Here is a 14,502-nt window from a genome sequence, read left to right on the forward strand (position 1 = left end):
GATGAGAACAAGATCAATGTTTTAGAGGACATTTAGTGTGGATTACTTGATTTATGAAAGGTCCTTGAATGCACCACCATGGCCTGTATGACCATAAAAAGCTTTCCAGAAGCTCAGAAATGATGAGCTGAGAATAAAGCTGCTGCTCCAAAGGGGTTCCATCATCAGTTTAAGACTAGAACAAGTAAAACAAACGACAAGAAGATAAATGAACTTGTTTCTCCATCAGCAGTTCTGACTCTGATCCAAAGGAAGAAAGTTTGTCAGGATAGAAGATCAGAACACATCAAACACTGTTCTACAGAAAAACTTTCTGATTATTGTTCAGTTCCTGCTACCAAACCAAAACATCATCCCTTATTAATGATCATCAGTGCTAATTATTAATCCATCATTAATATACGGTTTACAGTGAAACCAGGAATATTTGGATCCTCTTCAAACAAGAGCCACTGTGAGACACTTTAGAGTTCTGAGCTTCAGGGTTTAACTTTAAATACATTATTAGACTAAGTTTGAATTCAGTGTTTTTCCTTCAGGATCCAACAGACCCTCAAACCAGAACCAGAACCCAGTTGTGTGTCCTTAAAGAGCGATAATTCAATGGATCTCCGTAATGATTTTAAATCAGAGCAACCTTCAGCTGCAAAGAGGTGAGCTCTGTCTAAATGTTTTAACTGTATGAAACTGAACTGATTCAGTTTGAAATGTTTTGATTCCACCTTTTTCCACATTTTTATTCTTATTTATGAAACTGTTCGTTTTTGCTGGAAGCTTTTCCACAAATTAATTCCAAAATAATTCACCTGTAAAAACTCCTGAACTTTATTTACTAAAGTCGAGTTTTATAATATTGTCATTTAAAGTAAAGAAATGAGTTGTTGCAGCCACCTTCTTACCACACAGCAACATTATTTCTGGACATGAATCCTCCTGTTAGCTCTCTGCAGATGTTGGATGATGTTCATCATGAAGAACACAGATTCATCTCAGGATGTAAACCTCTTACCTACCTTTGGACTTTGTTCTGTCTGATTAACTTTCCTTCATTGTTCTCACACAGACTGTTGCACTGAAATATTTTCATTTCCAGATCAGTTCTTGGCTTAATGACTGTGTCTCCAGCTTCCTGTCAGTCATTGAAACAGAGCAGCTGCAGCCTCTGATCACAGACTTGTATTAGATTTACTGTTCCTTCAGTAGTGTTAGGGTTAGGGATGCTAAAGGTTGGGAAAACTCATTTTATAACAATCTACAACTGGAGCTGGAGCTGTACAGCTTAATGTAACTGAAGGATTTAAACACATTTTAAGGACATTAGAAAAATCACTGAATGTACAGAGGTTGGACAATGAAACTGAAATACCTGTCATTTTAGTGTGGGAGGTTTCATGGCTAAATTGGACCAGCCTGGTAGCCAGTCTTCATTGATTGCACATTGCACCAGTAAGAGCAGAGTGTGAAGGTTCAATTAGCAGGGTAAGAGCACAGTTTTGCTCAAAATATTGAAATGCACACAACATTATGGGTGACATACCAGAGTTCAAAAGAGGACAAACTGTTGGTGCATATCTTGCTGGCGCATCTGTGACCAAGACAGCAAGTCTTTGTGATGTATCAAGGGCCACGGTATCCAGGGTAATGTCAGCATACCACCAAGAGGGATGAACCACATCCAACAGGATTAACTGTGGACGCAAGAGGAAGGTGTCTGAAAGGGATGTTCGGGTGCTAACCCGGATTGTATTCAAAAAACATAAAACCACGGCTCCCAAATCACGGTAGAATTAAATGTGCACCTCAACTCTCCTGTTTCCACCAGAACTGTCCGTCGGGAGCTCCACAGGGTCAATATACACGGCCGGGATGCTATAGCCAAACCTTTGGTCACTCATGCCAATGCCAAACGTCGGTTTCAATGGTGCAAGGAGCGCAAATCTTGGGCTGTGGACAATGTGAAACATGTATTGTTCTCTGATGACTCCACCTTTACTGTTTTCCCCACATCCTGGAGTGTTACGGTGTGGAGAAGCCCCAAAGAAGCGTACCACCTAGACTGTTGCATGCCCAGAGTGAAGCATGGGGGTGGATCAGTGATGGTTTCGGTTGCCATATCATGGCAATCCCTTGGCCCAATACTTGTTCTAGATGGGCGCATCTCTGCCAAGGACTACCGAACCATTCTTGAGGACCATGTGCATCCAATGGTTGAAACATTGTATCCTGAAGGCGGTGCCGTGTATCAGGATGACAATGCACCAATACACACAGCAAGACTGGTGAAAGATTGGTGTGATGAACATGAAAGTGAAGTTGAACATCTCCCATGGCCTGCACAGTCACCAGATCTAAATATTATTGAGCCATTTTGGGGTGTTTTGGAGGAGCGAGTCAGGAAACGTTTTCCTCCACCAGTATCACGTAGTGACCTGGCCACTATCCTGCAAGAAAAATGGCTTAAAATCCCTCTGCCCACTGTGCAGGACTTGTATATGTCATTCCCAAGACGAATTGACGCTGTATCGGCAGCAAAAGGAGGCCCTACACCATACTAATAAATTATTGTGGTCTAAATCCAGGTGTTTCAGTTTCATTGTCCAACCCCTGTATTTTCCTGTTTTTAATGTTTTATTACTATCTTCTGTTTATATTTGATATTTCAGTTAAACTATTGTATGTATTGTTAAACCTATTAATTCTATTTGAATTAGTATCATAATTATAATTATTATTAAAATACATAATTGTTTCCTGGTTCCTCCACAGAGTGGACCAACAGAACTCAGAGGTTCCCAGTGGTCCGTCTGCCCAGCAGCATCAAACACAGCTGGACTCCATATTTATGGTCTGTACATGTACAACAACTACTTCTCCATCGGTTCTGTTCACAGTCATCTCCATGCTGCACTTTGTAGACCAGAGGACTGTCAGTCTGTCCGACATGGACCTGATGTTTGGCTCCATGATCTCAGTCTGATGTGTCCTTCATATATTGTTGTTCCAGCTGCTGGAGGACAACATTGTTACTTTTGTGAAGAACGAGCTGAAGAAGATCCAGAAGGTTCTGAGTCCAGATTACCCAAAATGCTTAGAGAGTCAGTGGGAGGATGAGGAGGTGTTGGAAGGTGAGGATGAAGAGCAGAGGAGGAGCAACAGAGATTATTTTGTGAAGATCACACTGAACTTCCTGAAGAAGATGAAGCAGGAGCAGCTGGCTGGACGTCTGCAGAGCAGTAAGAGGATTTCTCTACAGAATAAACCTGCAGGATAAATGCTGAATTTATTTCAGTCTCAAGAGCAGAAAAACAGATATTTAAATGCTCTATTTAGAGAAAGTTGTTTCATTACTAATAATATTTTGTCTTCCTTCAGGACTTCCCTCAGTTTGTCAACATAAACTTAAATCTGGTCTGAAGAAGAAGTTCCAGTGTGTGTTTGAGGGGATCGCTAAAGCAGGAAGTCCAACCCTTCTGAACCAGATCTACACAGAGCTCTACATCACAGAGGGAGGGACTGGAGAGGTCAATGATGAACATGAGGTCAGACAGATTGAAACAGCATCCAGGAAACCACACAGACCAGAAACAACCATTAGACAAGAAGACATCTTTAAAGTCCCACCTGGAAGAGATCAACCAATCAGAACAGTGATGACAAAGGGAGTGGCTGGCATTGGGAAAACAGTCTTAACCCAGAAGTTCACTCTGGACTGGGCTGAAGACAAAGCCCACCAGAACATCCAGTTCATATTTCCATTCACCTTCAGAGAGCTGAATGTGCTGAAAGAGAAAAAGTTCAGCTTGGTGGACCTTGTTCATCACTTCTTTACTGAAATCAAAGAAATCTGCAGCTTTGAACACTTCCAGGTTCTGTTCATCTTTGATGGTCTGGATGAGAGTCGACTTCCTCTGGACTTCCACAACAAGGAGATCCTGACTGATGTTACAGAGTCCACCTCAGTGGATGTTCTGCTGACAAACCTCATCAGGGGGAAACTGCTTCCCTCTGCTCTCCTCTGGATAACCACACGACCTGCAGCAGCCAATCAGATCCCTCCTGAGTGTGTTGGCATGGTGACAGAGGTCAGAGGGTTCACTGACACACAGAAGGAGGAATACTTCAGTAAGAGATTCAGAGTTGAGGAGCAGGCCAGCAGGATCATCTCCCACATGAAGACTTCAAGAAGCCTCCACATCATGTGTCACGTCCCAGTCTTCTGCTGGATCACTGCTACGGTTCTGGAGGATGTGTTGGAGACCAGAGAGGGAGGAAAGCTGCCCAACACCCTGACTGAGATGTTCATCCACTTCCTGGTGGTCCAGACCAAAGTGAAGAAGGTCAAGTATGATGGAGGATCTGAGACAGATCCACACTGGAGTCCAAAGAGCAGGAAGATGATTGAGTCTCTGGGAAAACTGGCTTTTGATCAGCTGCAGAAGGGAAACCTGATCTTCTATGAATCAGACCTGACAGAGTGTGGCATCGATATCAGAGCAGCCTCAGTGTACTCAGGAGTGTTCACACAGATCTTTAGAGAGGAGAGAGGGCTGTACCAGGACAAGGTGTTCTGCTTCGTCCATCTGAGTGTTCAGGAGTTTCTGGCTGCTCTTCATGTCCATCGGACCTTCATCAACTCTGGTGTCAATCTGATGGAAGAACAAAAAAACATTTCTGCTTTGTCTAATTACATTTTGTCTTGGTTGAAATTATTTTACGAGCCAAATCTAACAAGTTTCCATCAGAGAGCTGTGGACGAGGCCTTACAGAGTCCAAATGGACACCTGGACTTGTTCCTCCGCTTCCTCCTGGGTCTTTCAGTAGAGACCAATCAGACTCTCCTGCAAGGTCTGCTGACAAAGACAGGAAGTAGCTCACAGACCCATGAGGGAACAGTTCAGTACATCAAGGAGAAGATCAATGAGAACCTGTCTGCAGAGAAAAGCATCAACCTGTTCCACTGTCTGAATGAACTGAATGATCGTTCTCTGGTCCAGGAGATCCAACAGTCTCTGAGTTCAGGAAGTCTCTCCACAGATAAACTGTCTCCTGCTCAGTGGTCAGCTCTGGTCTTCATCTTACTGTCATCAGGAGAAGATCTGGATGTGTTTGACCTGGAGAAATACTCTGCTTCAGAGGAGGCTCTTCTCAGGCTGCTGCCAGTGGTCAAAGCTTCAAACAAAGTTCTGTAAGTTCTGACAGAATTTGGGTTTTGACACCAGGAGCTAAAACCAGGAAAGAGTGACTATTATCCTGGATGTTCTGCTCAACAACTAAGGATTTATTAGAAAGTATAAAAGTTAATGTTTGACTGTCAGTTCCCTCAAAATGTGTTTAGTAAAAATAAACACTTGTTAAGTTGTTTTAGAAACTATTTAACATTTTTATTCCACAAAACCCGACTGACACTTAGAATCTGGTACCAAAATGGTTCCTCTCATAACGGTGAAATAAAAGTGGTTAAATTTAGTTATTTCTTTTTAATTTTTAACAGAAATTCTCAAACCCAGCACTGTTTTAAATGTATTTATTTATTCAATTTACTTCTTTTTCCATGTTTTCTCATGAGATCCTCTGATTTATTTCAAAGTGAAAAACATAAAATTGTTATTATCTTCCAGTGTTTTATATAATCAGCCTTTAAACTGAGATTAAAAAAACTAAAATAATCTGAAATTGTCCAGTTTGGGTCCAAAGGTTCCTCAGATTTCTGGTTGCTGTTCTGTTCTCTTAATGTTCTTCCCTTTAGTAATAACTTTCCTTCTATTCCCATCATGATTTTTATTTTACTGCTCGACCCACAGTGTTTGAAGGAGAAGTAAATATGGATCGGAACATGTGGTCCAATCTGGAATAGTGTTATGTGGAAACATCATTTAGTTTTCCACTATTTGCAAACAGCTGCAGGATATTTTCACTAAAACAACAACAGGTCGTGTTTGCAGCTCAATCTGTACAGATTAAAACATCATTCAAAGTTTAAGTGGGTCACAGAACATAGAAATTTGTCTAAATCACATTTTGTTCTGTTTCAGGGTTCTGACATGCATTGCATTGCTTTAGAGTTTCTGAGTTCTTATTTCATGAAGCAGTTTCATCTGTCTTGTTTAATACTATAAGATGTTTTTATTTAGTTTTATTCCATCAGAATTATTCTTATTCATTTTGATCTCTGTCTCTTCAGATTGAAGAACTGTAACCTCTCAGAGAGAAGCTGTGAAGTTCTGGCCTCAGTTCTCAGCTCCCAGTCCTCTAATCTGAGAGAGATGGACCTGAGTAACAACAAGCTGCAGGATTCTGGAATGGAGCTGCTGTCTTCTGGACTGAAGAGTCCAAACTGCAAACTGGAAACTCTCAGGTCTGAACAGCATTAATGACTTAATTACTGTGAACATCATCTAGGTTCTGATTCCAACAAACCTTTTTTTTTTCTACCTGAAAACATGCAGAACCTTTATGTGCAGAACTAAGTGCTCAATGCAATGTTCTGTAGGGTAACTTTAAAAAGTGACACCAAAACAAAAGAGAACTGCCAGTTATAACTAAACTCTACTATTTGTAGCAGAGTTCTGTCCCCTTTAAGGTTTCTCCTGCAGCTACAGTGGAGAAAGGACTGAATTAGAACTTTGTCAGTCTACCTATTTCAACAGCAATAAGGTTCATAGCAGCTCCGCACTGAACTGATTTCCTCTCCTGAAATATCAAGCTGAATGTAAACATCACTGGTTCTGGAGAAAAATCAGCAGAGGTCCAAATGGATCCCTGTAGCATCCAATCAACCCAAACTCTGTTCATCACATAAAATACAAGTTGGAGGATTCTCTGTCATTGAGAATTTTATCCACATCTGTTCATGCTGCATTCAGGTACAGCTGGGATTCTGGGCTGTTGAAATATCAAAACTCTAAAGTGATTTAAACTTTTTATTCTCAAATATGGGCCCAGTACTCAGAAATGTTGAACCCATTTCCAAGTGGTTCTGATTATGTATAATCTATCCAGCCACTGGCTATGCCTGCTTATACTACTTTATTAATTGAAACAAATCCAACTAAGTGTCCAGTCAAAACCTTTTTGTCTTATTTGAAGCAAACTGAAAACATACCAAACTGATTTGTCGTTGTCGTTCGATAGAAAACCAGCAGCAGGATCAGGAACCTCTGAGGGCAGACAGATCGGTTAGTGGCTGAACAGAGAACTGAGAATAACATTAAGCTCAGAGAAAAAGCCACTGACCTTCTCAGAACCCGTGGGAGAGCGAGGATGCTGATTTTCAGCTCCAGGGTGACGTCACAGTGAGTCAGAGAGGCTGTGAATGGGAATCCTTGGTCTGACGTTATGATCAGATCCAGTACTGGGCTGATGGATCCGGGGGTAAGGCAGAGGGCGACAGTCAGGAGGCAGAAACAAGGTCGATGTCCAGAGATCAGAAGCCAGGGAGATATCCAATGAGGGCAAAGCAGAGCAGAGAAATCCAGGGGGCAAAAACAAGATCAAGATCAGGCAGACAGGCTAGGAAGAACGCTGGACATTTACCACACAAGGTTTTCAATAATCTGGCGCTGTTTGTCAGCCAGAGAGCAGCTTATAAAGCCAGGTAAACAGGTGGAGCAGGTGAGGCATGAATAGGGAGCTGGCCGGGGAGGAACAGGTGAAAGCAATCCTCTGAAATCCTTCAACACAGCGATGATCAGCAGGCAGACAGAGACGGTGCAGAAAAACAGACCATAATCATAACATGTTCTGACTGCATAAAACAAGGTTGAGACAATTTCTTGGGTACAAATTATTTTGTTGCTACTGTTTGCTTTTGCCTTAATAAATAAATAAATATGTTTAATTACTAGAGCGGTATTTGTGCTTGCCGGGCTCTTGTGGCTTGCTGTGACAGTTTCATGAGGACTGTGATGATTTTTGAATATTTTTATCATCACTTTTATTGGTATCACAATAAATGCCACAAAATATTGTCACAACTTGTAAAGTCCATATTCCCCATGCATAGTGTCCACTACAGTAGCCTGCATGGGACACAAGAGCTCTTTTGCTCTCACTTTGAAGACTTTTGTTAAAATAATGTGGCACAGTTGGTGGTGTCATATTCCAGAGCTTTCTCTTTTTATTCTTCCTTTACAGAAACACATCAGGCATCTCCCAGTAACTGATAAATGTGTAGAATAGCTAAACGCTATTAGCTAGCAGTCAGCCCCATGTGATTGGCTGATTGTGGTCACATGGTACAGATGAAAGCTGGCTGTAGAGAGAGCAGCAAGCGGCCTGGTCTGACTACTCTGTTCAACCCAGTTGCTGACTTAACGTTACACTGGATCACCAGGGTTTCCTGGTTAGCCACCCTAGACCTTAAAACATCTACATACCATGATGCAGCCACTACTGTGCTTCAACATTAGGATGGTGTTGTTGGACCTGCAGTTGTTTGAACAGATCCAGAACAGATTCAATAACAATACTGGTTAAATATTATTATTGTAACTTCTAGGTTATATATAACCCTTTTCTCTTACATACTTTGAGCATTTCCTTAAATATAATGCATTGTAGGCCTTTTCCACCTTAGATTGTAATAATGACCTTTCTACTTAACGTTGTTAGTGTATTACACTTATACCTTTGAGGCTTTGCGCACCGTCAAAGTCTTAAACATTAAAATAACATGTGTATTTTTGTTGACTTTAAAACATGCAGTAAATGTTGTGTTTTGCTCATACCTGCTATTTACTACCGCCAGTAAACGCATCGTTTCACCTGTTTCTACCTTACTGGTCAGTCAAGGGCAACATCAAGTTGAAGCAATTTGATTGGCTGTGAAGGCTGGTGGGTGGGAACAGGTTTACCTGCAGCTATACTGGTTGCCAGTCAGCCAGCGGCCGTTCCCAGAGGAAGGTGTTTCTATGCTGCTGTGGATTATTGTTGTTTTCCAACTAGCTGGAGCTGCGAAGTTTTTCCGGACGTTTTGCTTGGATTTTGGAGCTGCAGGGCCGGACCGCGCTCGTGGGCCGGGGTGGACCATTGGACTGGAGTTGGAGCGGTTCTGTTGCCGTTCGTTGAGGGCTGGTAATCCCTGGTGGGGTGAATGATCCGTTCCACGCGGTTGTGCTGGGAGCCGCCATCATTGGGGCTGCTATTCTGCGGACGTATCTAACTAAGTCCTATCAGGCCTGCAACGGTTATAAAGCTAAGGGACTGCCTTATTCCTTCAAGAGACTGAATACGTGAAGTTTGATCAATTAATTTGCCGGCATTTTGTTTTTGTAAGTTTTTCCAGTTTGAAAGGATTTTTGTGTAGTTCTGTGACCGTGAGGTTTCACTCAATGTGCTTCTTATGTTCTCACTGATCCATTGGGATTTTGAGATTCATTTGTTATTGCACTAGTTGTGATTATTACCTACTTTACAGGTGGGATACCTCCTAATGCTATTGTTCTATTAATAATAACATTACTGTGTTGAAAGTGAACTGTTAAATGTTAATGTGCATTGTTCTGGGTTCCTGTTACTGAGCAGTACGGTTCATTAAATTGGTACTTTACTCAATATTGCCCTTTTCCCTTCCTTATTTCAGTATAAGGTTAAAGTTGCACTGCACTTAGTTTTCAGTTGTATGGTAAGTGATCCTGGTCTTGTTAATGTGATCAGTTGCACACTCTACTCACAAGATCCACTGTTACCCATTAAAACACTCATTACTCATGAGGGCACAGGTGTGTAGGATTCAATAGAGTGTAGGTCAGAGAATCTGGGCGCTGTTCATAGGGGAAAAGTCAACAGAGGTTACATTATTATAGAATATTCTTTGAAAAGTTTGCTAAGATATGCCATAAGTGTATCTAGTCACCCAGCAAAATGAAAAGGAACCGTTTTGAATCTGTAAGTTACTTTATTAAGCAGACAGCAGCTAATTGCCTCAATACAGGCTGACACTCATGCTAACACTGAAACTAAAAACTGACAGAATCATCACTTTAACATTGGGCTAACGTTAGTATTAAGCTAGGTAAGAAAGACAATATTGTCAAATGTAGCATTACATCTCGTTCCTAACACACTCACCACTACGCTCGCTGTAAATTATGTTGCTTTCAGAAAAATGCAGTTTAGACCCATTTCTGTTTCTGGGGATTTTAAAAAGCTCCAATCTTTTTAAAAGTTCTGGTTTAGGAAGCCCAGGATGTGTTTCAATGTAAATTTATCCTGGGTAATTTCACTTTCTCAGGGCTTTACTTTCACGGTACTCTGGTCTAGTAAAAATCACATTTTTATTAGACGTCTTTCTTGTTGTGCTGTAGATATCTGACAAGAGTTTGACTGATGATAATAAAAGTAAAATAAGTGTTAATCAGTGTTTAGTAGTTATTGAGGTTGTAAAGCAACAACTCTGGCCTGGTGCAGGTTGGTATAAAATTAAATGTAAACTAATGATTTAAACTTTTCCAGTAAAACTTAAGCATTAATGGAAGGTTTTAATTAGCTGTTTAACTCTAAAGCTGCTCATCATCTTCTATCATTTATCAGTTGAAGCAAAACATAAGTTATTAGCTAAAAATCTTTTAAAAATAGTAAAAGCCATCTGCTGGACTGAAGGGGTAGTGCAGTTTTATTTAAAGTCTAAAGTCTTTTGTTTCATTTTGTCTCTCAGACTTAGATCCTGTAACCTCTCAGGAAGAACTTGTGAAGTTCTGTCATCAGTTCTTAGCTCCCAGTCCTGCTGTCTGAGAGAAGTTGACCTGCAGAACAACAACCTACAAGATTCAGGGGAGAAGTTGCCGTCTGGTTCAGACTGTACACTGGAAATATTCAGGTGAAGATTCATCAATCTGGTTCTTCTGGGTTTTAATGAGGAACAGTATTCTCTGTTTCACAAATTAAAATGGTTTAAATGCTAAGTTGATGATTTTCTGGTAAATTCTTCTGAGTCGTTAGTTTCTCAGCTGGAACAGACAGCAGTTAGTTCATCATCTGTTTCATTGTCTTATTTAGAATCATGTGGGACCAAGATCAAACGCTGTCCTGGTCCCTCTGACCCGACTCTGGTTTTATGGAACGTCTCTTTAAGTTCACTTTTCTAACCAAACACTTTAGTTCTGACTACTTACAGAACATTGACTCTTTTGGACCTTATAGAACCATCTACTCACCAATTCCTGGAGAGTCTGTAGACTCAAGATGGCCTCCAGAGAAACACCTCACTTCAAAGAACAAAGCAGGACGAAACAAATAGTGACAAAGCAAAGACAGGAAACCTCCTGGAGTCAGAACCAGACCTAGTGAACAAACACACCATGATCCAGTTCCCAGTGGATGATGGTTGCTGGTTCCCAGGTTTCTGGACATCAAACTGGATCATCTGTGTCCAGAGTAAAGTTACAGCAGAACATCAGAGACTTTAACCTTGTCTTCTTCTCTGAGACATGGAGAACCCCAGTGGTTCTGGACCTCACCATGATACGGTCCAATTGTTTTACCCTGCACTGGGTGGACAGAACAGCAAAGGCAGGAACATCACCAGGTGGTGGAGTGTGTGCCATATCTAATAACAGATGGTTTGATGGTGAGAACATCAGGACTTTCCCAATCTGATTTAGCACATCTGGAGCATCTGTCCATCAGTTGACCTGCTCTGACCATCCTTCTGGATCAGAACGTTTCCATCAGTAACTAACACAGCTGTCTATATTCCACCTCAGGCACCTGAAGAACCAGACTGGATGGTGTCCTCCTCCTGCCTGATTCAAAAAGATGAAATGAAAAGAATGAGTTCAAACTGGGCTGAAACATGACAACTACAGGACAGAACTTTAGAGACGCTCCATTCAAATGGATGAGTCCAAATGTTGGACAGTTGTCTTCTGAGTGAAGAAGCACCGAGCCATGTAATGTCTGCTGTGGCAGAACCTTCAGTAATGAGACAGGAAAAGCCAGCTTGGTTGATTTGGACTCTTTAATGTAAAAAGTAGGAAATGAAGAGAATTGGGTCCAGAGGCCTGGCTGACTGCAGCTTGGCTGACCCAGAAGTGAGCTGCTTTATACAACATAGTTCATTGTTAGCAACTGACAGACAGTACAGGCTGCGTCATGTTGTCTTGGTTGATTCTGCTCTATCAGTCTGGTTCCTCCCACAATGGACCAGACAACGTATGCAGCAGGTTACAGAGTCCAAATGACCCAGATCCAGTTCTTCCAGCAGCATGTCAGAGTGGAATCTGATCTGATCTATTAAAATGTTCATGTTTGCTGCTGAAAGAGACTGATGGTCTGACCCTCCTCCTCCTTTCAGGAAGCCTGCTGGAGTCCGATGGTTGAAACCAGATCTGAGGAAGTGTAAGTGTGTTTTTCATTTGATTCATGACAACAAAGCAGCTCACATTCAACCATCTTCAAACTGTCCATCACTCATTCAGGAGTCATCATCAAAGTGTCAATAAATGATCAATAACTGCAGCGTGATTGTGTTTGTTCTCTCCATCAGATTCCTGTCAGCTCACAATCGACACAAACACAGTGAACAGAAAACTCCAACTGTCTGAAGACAACAGGAAGATGACATGGATGGAGGAGGAGCTTCAGTCATATCCTGATCATCCAGACAGATTTGATTTCTGGTCTCAGCTGCTGTGTAGTGATGGTCTGACTTGTCGCTGTTACTGGGAGGTCGAGTGGAGAGGAAGAGTTTATATATCAGTGAGTTACAGAAGAATCAGGAGGAAAGGAGGCAGTGATGACTGTTTGTTAGGATTTAATGATCAGTCCTGGAGTCTGAGATGCTGTGATGGTGGTTTCTCTTTCTGGCACAGTAACAAAGAAACACCCATCTCCTCCTCCTCCTCCTCCTCCTCCTCCTCCATCTCTAACAGAGTAGCAGTGTATGTGGACTGTCCTGCTGGCATTCTGTCCTTCTACAGAGTCTCCTCAGACTCATTGATCCACCTCCACACCTTCAACACCACATTCACTGAACCTCTTTATCCTGGATTCTGGATCTGTTCTGGTTCCTCAGTGTTTCTGTGTTGAGTCTAAAGAGTCTCCTCCTGTCAGAGAAACACTCTCACTGTTGAACAGATAGTTCAGTCTCTACATGTCTGTCTCTTTCACTCAGAAACATTTTCATATTCAGTTGGTTTCTTTCTGAAACTCTTGGAAAAGATTCCTTGTAAACTTCGTCCTCTTCCAGTCCTTTAAAGATGGTTCTTTACTGGTTCTTTACAGGTTCTTTACGTCTCTTCCAGTAAATGTTTGATTCTGGCTCTTAATATCACCATCAGAAGAAGTTTTAACATTTCTATCTCCAATCTTTTCTGTCATGTTTCTTGTTTGTGTCACTAATGTAGTTTTTCTTCATCTGATCTGAATAGTTTTGTACTTTAGTCCCAGATAAACAGGCTGCCTCCTCAGGATCTGTGGGCTGTGAAGCTCAGGGTTTCTGGAACTGATTTGTGATGAAAAATGATGACGTGAGTGGAGCTGCTGTTTTAACTGCCCAGGTGGTTGTTCAGTTCCTCACTGTTAGTATCTGCTATGTTTTAATGAGCCAGATCAGTTCACAATATGACTTCTGATGAGACTGTTCCTAAAAGAAGAATCATTCCAGACTATCTGTGGCTGAACTGCAGATGATGGAAATGTAAATATTGGAGAATAAAACAGTATTTGCTACCAGTTTTCTGACTGTTATTTTACAGAACATCAAATATGTCTAAAAGGTTAAAACAGTGATGGACTCAGCCAGTCTTAGTCTCCTGCAAATACTCATTTGACCTTTAGTCCCAAGAGAGGAGGAGGGGGTGTCTGTCCCAGCAGTCATCAATGGACTACAGGCTGAGGACACACTGGACAGGTCACCAGTCCATCAAAGAGTCAGGGTTGGATCTACAGGGGTTGGACAATGAAACTGAAACACCTGTCATTTTAGTGTGGGAGGTTTCATGGCTAAATTGGATCAGCCTGGTAGCCAGTCTTCATTGATTGCACATTGCACCAGTAAGAGTAGAGTGTGAAGGTTCAATTAGCAGAGTAAGAGCACAGTTTTGCTCAAAATATTGAAATGCTCACAACATTATGGGTGACATACCAGAGTTCAAAAGAGAACAAATTGTTGGTGCACGTCTTGCTGGCGCATCTGTGACCAAGACAGGAAGTCTTTGTGATGTATCAAGGGCCACGGTATCCAGGGTAATGTCATCATACCACCAAGAAGGACGAACCACATCCAACAGGATTAACTGTGGACGCAAGAGGAAGCTGTCTGAAAGGGATGTTCGGGTGCTAACCCGGATTGTATCCAAAAAGCATAAAACCACTGCTGCCCAAATCACGGCAGAATTAAATGTGCACCTCAACTCTCCTGTTTCCACCAGAACTGTCCGTCGGGAGCTCCACAGGGTCAATATATACGGCCGGGCTGCTATAGCCAAACCTTTGGTAACTCATGCCAATGCCAAACGTCGGTCTCAATGGTGCAAGGAGCGCAAATCTTGGGCTGTGGACAAT

The 14,502-nt window shown here is 41.8% G+C and overlaps 1 protein-coding gene across 3 annotated transcripts in view; it reads left to right on the forward strand.

Annotated features, from left to right (window-relative positions):
• LOC124865182 (protein NLRC3-like) overlaps positions 1-13,673 on the forward strand; it is a 38,137-nt gene extending 24,464 nt beyond the window's left edge. For 2 of the 3 annotated variants that reach the window (XM_047360147.1, XM_047360146.1), the window contains exons 4-11: positions 540-653; positions 2,767-2,845; positions 3,005-3,233; positions 3,373-5,185; positions 6,182-6,355; positions 10,655-10,816; positions 12,293-12,336; positions 12,485-13,673. In XM_047360147.1, the coding sequence (XP_047216103.1) occupies positions 540-653; positions 2,767-2,845; positions 3,005-3,233; positions 3,373-5,185; positions 6,182-6,355; positions 10,655-10,816; positions 12,293-12,336; positions 12,485-13,026 (3,157 nt within the window). In that variant the 3' untranslated portion in view covers positions 13,027-13,673. Of the gene's footprint in view, positions 1-539; positions 654-2,766; positions 2,846-3,004; positions 3,234-3,372; positions 5,186-6,181; positions 6,356-10,654; positions 10,817-10,995; positions 11,209-12,292; positions 12,337-12,484 lie in introns of those variants that run through there. The other variant, XM_047360148.1, reaches the window with a different exon arrangement.
• Positions 13,674-14,502: the final 829 nt, after the last annotated feature.

This window comes from Girardinichthys multiradiatus, unplaced genomic scaffold (assembly GCF_021462225.1).
Source record: "Girardinichthys multiradiatus isolate DD_20200921_A unplaced genomic scaffold, DD_fGirMul_XY1 scaffold_36, whole genome shotgun sequence".
In the NCBI taxonomy this organism is placed as follows: Eukaryota; Metazoa; Chordata; class Actinopteri; order Cyprinodontiformes; family Goodeidae; genus Girardinichthys; species Girardinichthys multiradiatus.